The sequence below is a fragment of the Chiloscyllium plagiosum genome, chromosome 34, assembly GCF_004010195.1.
Source record: "Chiloscyllium plagiosum isolate BGI_BamShark_2017 chromosome 34, ASM401019v2, whole genome shotgun sequence".
Taxonomy (NCBI): domain Eukaryota; kingdom Metazoa; phylum Chordata; class Chondrichthyes; order Orectolobiformes; family Hemiscylliidae; genus Chiloscyllium; species Chiloscyllium plagiosum.
Genome location: NC_057743.1, coordinates 23,512,188 through 23,518,428, shown reverse-complemented (window position 1 = coordinate 23,518,428; position 6,241 = coordinate 23,512,188). Strand labels below are relative to the sequence as shown.

At 40.3% G+C, this 6,241-nt stretch overlaps 1 protein-coding gene across 3 annotated transcripts in view; it reads right to left on the bottom strand.

The window, feature by feature from the left end:
* Nucleotides 1–2,166: 2,166 nt before the first annotated feature.
* LOC122540338 (migration and invasion inhibitory protein) overlaps nt 2,167–6,241 on the bottom strand; it is a 16,711-nt gene continuing 12,636 nt past the window's right edge. For all 3 annotated transcript variants that reach the window (XM_043675900.1, XM_043675901.1, XM_043675902.1), the window contains exons 8-9: nt 4,325–4,450; nt 2,167–3,640 (exon numbers count right to left, since the gene is read on the bottom strand). In XM_043675900.1, coding sequence (XP_043531835.1) covers nt 3,640; nt 4,325–4,450 — 127 coding nt within the window. In that variant the 3' untranslated portion in view covers nt 2,167–3,639. The remainder of the gene's footprint in view (nt 3,641–4,324; nt 4,451–6,241) is intronic.

The window sequence follows — 6,241 nt, the reverse complement described above, 5'->3', positions numbered from 1 at the left end:
TCTGTGTGGAGTTTGCACTTTCTCTCTGTGTGGGTTTCCTCCCACGATCCAAAGATGTGCAGGCCAGGTGAATTGGCTATGCTAAAGTGCCCATAGTGTTAGATTAGATTAGATTACATACAGTGTGTAAGTAGGCCCTTCAGCCCAGCAAGTCCACACTAACCCTCCGAAGAGCAACCTACCCAGACCCATTTCCCTACATTTACCCCTTCACCTAACACAATGGACAATTTAGCATGGCCAATTCACCTAACCTGCACAGTTTTTGGACTGTGGGAGGAAACCCACGCAGACACGGGGAAAATGTGCAAACTCCACACAGACAGTCACCTAAGGCCGAAATTGAACCCGGGTCTCTGGCGCTGTGAGGCAAGAGTCCTAACCACTGTGCCGCCCCCTGCAGTAGCCAGAGGGAAATGCTTCTGGGTGGGTTGCTCTTCGGAAGGTCGGTGTGGACTTGTTGGGCCAAAGGGCTTGCTTCCATGCTGTAGGGAATCTAAACTAAACACACCTGGTCATCTCTTCAAAAATTTAAATCGCTTGTCAGACATGACCTCCACCTAACAGAACCATGCTATTCTTCATTAATCCCTGTCTCTCCCAGTACAGACTAATTCTACAACCTAGAGAATTGCTTCCAATAGTTTTCGCACCAGTGATTAGTCTGATTGGCCTGTAGTTTCCAGGTTTATCCCTTTTTCAATAATGGTACCACATTAGCTTGCCTCCATTCTCTGTCACCTCTCCTGTGGCCAGAAAAGAACTGTTTTCTCTTGCCTCACTAGATAGCCTGGGATATATTTAATTTTAGGCTTTTAAGCTTGTCAGACCACTCAAAAATTCCTACTTATGCTAATTTCTTTAAGTACATCTCAATCCTTTTCCCTGATTTCCATACCCACATCATCCCTCTCACTAGTGAACATTGACATTCATTTAGAGCCCTCCCTGCTTCATATCTGTTACCAGAACAGTACAGCACAGGATTGACCCCACTATTCACTATGTCTGTGCTGACCATGATGCCATTCTAAACTAATTCCAGCTGCCAGAATATGGTCCATATCCCTTGATTCCCTGTTTTTTAGTGTTTGTGTTCAAATGCCTCTTAAATTGTTGTTATTGTATCTGGTTCTACAACCTCCCTGGCTGCGCATTCCAGGCTCCTATCACCCCTCTGAGCAAAAAACTTTCTTCATGCATCTTTTAACGTTCTCCCTCTCACCTTAAACCTATGGATCCTAGTACTGGACATCTTCCAGCTTTTCACACAAATTACCACTGTGACCCTTAATGGACCCTACTCATTCCCTAGCTTTTTCATTTCATCTTTAATGTATAGTGAAACATTTTAGGATTTTCCTTTATTTTACCTGTGGTATCACTTTATGCACCTTTTCTACTCTGCTTATTTCCTTTTTAATTGCCACCCCTACACATTCTGTACCCCTGTAGGGTTTCTGCTGTTTTGGCAAAACTTTGTACTGAGCAAAGTTCTCTCTCAAATATACCATTCAGAGCACACAATTCCAACAATTGTTAGGTAGCAGCATTCAATTATGGCAGAGCCTTCTGCAAGGTTTCCAATAGATCACTCAGGAAAATTCAGAGGTTACTGAAAATGAATTTCAAGAATACAGTGAATTGGAGGAGGGCAAATTGGGTACAGCTGCTATTAACTGTGCTGCTCAAGGAAGTTGAACTACTCAGGTTTTGTGCAGTGAGAACTCAGAAGTTCTACAGAAATTGAGTAGCTTTAATCATTGAGGCAGTTCATGACAGAGCAGCATTCGAGAGGGAGTATCAAGTCCAGCTGAGCCAAAGTGAAAAACTGCAATCCCTTGAGAAATTTAAGAACTCACCATGTCATTAATGGGCAAAGAATTACTGCAAAATCTGTGATCATATCAGCTATTTGATACATGCTGTGAGGTTCTACATTATATTTACCATGTGTTAACTTTGGATATTAACAATAAGTTGCATACATGTTGTAGATTGTATGACTGTTCTAACTTGTAAAATGTTGTTGTTTGCTCAAGACTTGAATTTTGTGGCTTTCTTCTCTTTGTAAGTCCCCAGGGTCTTACCTTTTGTTATTCTTTAAAAATTAAAGGTTACACGTCCCGAATGAGATCATAACATAACTTGGCGCTCTCATCCAAGATCTTAACAAATATAGAATACTTTATTGAGGGAGTTTCAAAGTGAAAAATTGATTACAACAAAGGCTTCAAAAGATTAAAAGCTGTAAAAGATAACAATACGAGGCTTCAGCTAGCAGTCAGAACATTGCACAGTGATTAATGATTAAAACATGCAGCATTCAGGTTACAATTTCAGACAAAGACAGGAAGTTACAGGCTAAACTAACACATCAGATGCAGATATTAGCAATCAAACCTGCTCACAGCCTGTTAATCTTTTTTTTACACAGCAAGTCACGACTGAGCAACCCCCTAGTTAAGATGATAAGAGTCAGTCCCATCCTCTCTGATGGGAACCTGGGATCAAACAGAAGACACTGACACTCTCCCACTGTTGCTGACAACATGATTGTTGAAATCACTCTAGTCAGAAGAGCAACCTCATACTTCAGCAATTTTCCATCTTTTTTTGTCATAAGCTGGTAGATTCCTCAATGGTACAGCCCAATCAGGGCATATGCGCAGGGATTCTCATTGCTCAACTGATGCTGGCACACTGCATTCCCAATCATACTACTCGCCAGTAATCACTTTTTGCATTCCATTTCTATTTATTCAACCAGTGATTTCTCATTGTTTTAATGTTTGGTGTCAATATTTTAAAAAGTTAAAAATAACTCTTCTTCAGCTGAAATTTGTTGCTTGCTTACTGCAAATGGCATGTGCTTGCAGCACAGAAGGTTTAGTATGTCATACTCTGTTAAAGTGGATGCACAGACAGTGTGCAATTGTACTCTCAAACAAATACACAGCCATGCTTAGTGTACAGACAAACAAGAACACAATCAATTTCACTTAATGAAATTTTCGATTCCAGCTGTCTTCTTGTTCCAGAAAGCCTTGGCGCAATTAGCAGTATCAAGAAATCCTTGGAGTTCATTCAACAAAACACTACCTTTACTGGATACCACAATTAAATATGTAAACAGGGTTTTTGTCATTCTGCAATGGCTGACTGAAATGAATACAGCTGACAACAGAATGTGCACTTAACTCTAATTCATGGTCAAACTGAATTTTAACACCTCTCACAATCGACTGACTTGCTGTGTAGTACAATTGTTCTAATTCCTCTCCAAAATTTGCATTTCTTTTTGTTTTGAAATGGACTGGATTTGTACAGCCAGGATCTGATATGCTAGTAACACACTATCTGTCATTCCCCCACCCCTCCTTTCTTGGACTATCAAAGGTGACTACACACACTCATCCCCAAACCAGACTTTACTGATAAAAACAGATTAAAAATCCTTTGGGATCCATCAAAGGTCAGGCACTGAATGGAAGTATATGTCCAGGGACATTAGGTGTTAGTAGAATGTTGAATAAGGACTGTCCAGTCTTAGTCTCTGAAACTGGTAGGCTGTCAAACGTGAACGGTTTAGCAGTTCATCGGATCTGGTACCTCCAGCCACTCGAGATGCAGCAGGACTCTGGAACATAAGCATAAAAGACAACTGTTACTGGTTCAACCACTTCTTTACAGAAAATACAAAACAACAGTATTTGCCAGTACAAGAAATGCTTTGTATTCCTATTTCCCTACTCACTATGTTTCCTAATTACGTTCACTCAATTCCCTTCTAAATTAATTAAAAGACTTAGTTTCAATCAACTTCAGGAATGCAATTCTACTCTCTGTGTGACGAATTAAGTAAAAGGTGTTGTTCTGCACTTAAGGATAAATGTATTTGGAGTTTTAAAGATTAAGAAGAGAGTTGAGAAAGTTAATCTGAGCAAATAGTTCATTGAAAGGATTTAAATGTGAAGGCACACAACTTAGAGGAACAGCCAGAAAAAGATTACTCACTTTCACATAAAGGGCATTTGAATTGTAAATCAATGGAAAGTCATTAAAAGAGGCAGATCAAGGAGTTCAAAAAGGTACGGCATGGAGGTAGTTATGCAGAATAGAGATCCTTTAAGGCAGGAGCAATGCCTGTAGTATCCACCCAGCGGAGTTAAATATCGAGGCAAAACCCTGAGGAGATCTTTCTGCACAAAAGCTGAATAATATTTGATGTCTTCCAACACCCTTTGTTTACTGTCATTATTCAGTCACAGATCACCAGTGCTAAGCACTACCAGGAACAGATGTCAGTTTTACAGGATCTTACCAGGTTGGGCAGGTTTGGGCCCAGTGGAGAGGAAATCTTTTTGGCCTCCACTGTGCTGCGCAGGTCCAGGGTGTTTGCAATAGGAGTGGTGGAGGGCAAGGTATTCCTCCAGCCCAAAAGGCAGTGCTATAAGAGTTAAGACAGTCAAAGATTAGACTCTCAACAATATAATCATCTATATGCTGACAATGTATATGGGGCTACCAGATTGGTCCTTCCAGCATCAATCACAAAGTGGCTAAGTCTTCTCTTCTAAATTCTGATCAGTGTAGCTCCATACTGCTAAATTTTACATATTTTTGATACAAGATACCATTTTTGAGTTAACAGTTCTTTATGCTTATTTCATGGTAAACATCAAATATTTTTATTGAATTAAACTGCTTGCATTCACAAGTTAAACACTAAATAATATATGTTAAAAAAACCCCACACTAATAGTGCTAATAAAGCTGTGAGGAAAACTGGATTTCCAAACAAGACTCACATGGAATCAACATTCAGCACACTCCAGACTTACAGCCTAAGTAGTCATGATTTAGAGATGCTGGTGTTGGACTAGGGTGGACAAAGTTAAAAATCACACAACACCAGGTAGTCCAACAGGTTTAATTGGAAGCACTTGCTCCAAAAGCTAGTGTGCTTCCAATTAAACCTATTGGATTATAACCTGGTGTTGTGTGATTTTTAACTGTGTACAGCCTAAGTGTGTTTGATATCTCTCCAGGCTAGAACAGTGCTGTTAGGAATGCTAATAATTATAATGTGAACTCCCAACCTGTTACTGGAATTGCTGGATTATCTAAGGGAGACATGTGAATAAGTTATGAAAAGCATATGGATGGACAAATTCTGCGATGTTTATTTTCCTTTATTTCCTCTTCCACTTTTGCTACAGTTTAGGCATCTTGCACTACCCATTTTGTTCTTTCAAATTTCCACTCCTGTTTCTCTTTCTCTTCCTTCACAAGGTTTTCCCATAATCTCTTTCCTTCTGATCCCTCTCTGCAGTTTTCTTTTACAGCACTTGTCTTTTATGCCTGTAGGACTTACGCTGCTGATTAGTGACTATGCAAGGCGGGGAACAAATAATCAAGGAATGAAGGCCATTTTTATAATGAAAATACAGTTGCAGCAAACCAATCACTTTGGTGGATTCCTGAGGTGTGGTTTGACAAGGATGACACTGTCAACTAGGAGGCAGCTCAGCTCCTGACTTCATTACAGCAAAAAAGTTCAAACATGGACAAAAGCGCTGAATTCCAGAAGTGAGGTGAGAGCAACTACCACCAACATCAAAGCAACAACTGACTGAGTGTGGCATTAAGAAGCCTTGGCAAAAGGGAAGTCAAAGAAAATCTGGGGTAATCTCTCCACTGATAACAGTCATACCTAGCACAAAGAAAGATTATTATGGTTATTGGAAGCCAATCATTTCAGCCTCAGGACATTGCAGTAGAAGTTTCCCAAGGCAATATCCTTGGCCCAACCACTTTTCAACTGCTCTATCAATTACCTTCCTTCCATCATTAGACTGATTGGCACTCCACTCACCACCTCAACATTCACTCCCCTCAACACTGAGGGAGGTACAGTGGTAGCAGTTTGTACCACTTATGAGAGACACTGGTAACTCATCAAAGCTTCCAAAAGCACTGTCCAAAACCATAACCTCTACCAACTGGATAAGGGTAGCAAATGCATGGGAACACCACAACTTGAAAACTCCCCTCCAAGCCACACACCATCCTGATTTGGAACTATACTGGGTCAATACATTCAGACTCAAATGTTGGGTCCACTGCTGTTCGTCATTTTTATAAATGACCTGGATGAGGGCTTAGAAGGGTGGGTTAGTAAATTTGTGGACGACACTAAGGTCGATGGAGTTGTGGATAATGACGAAGGATGTAGTAG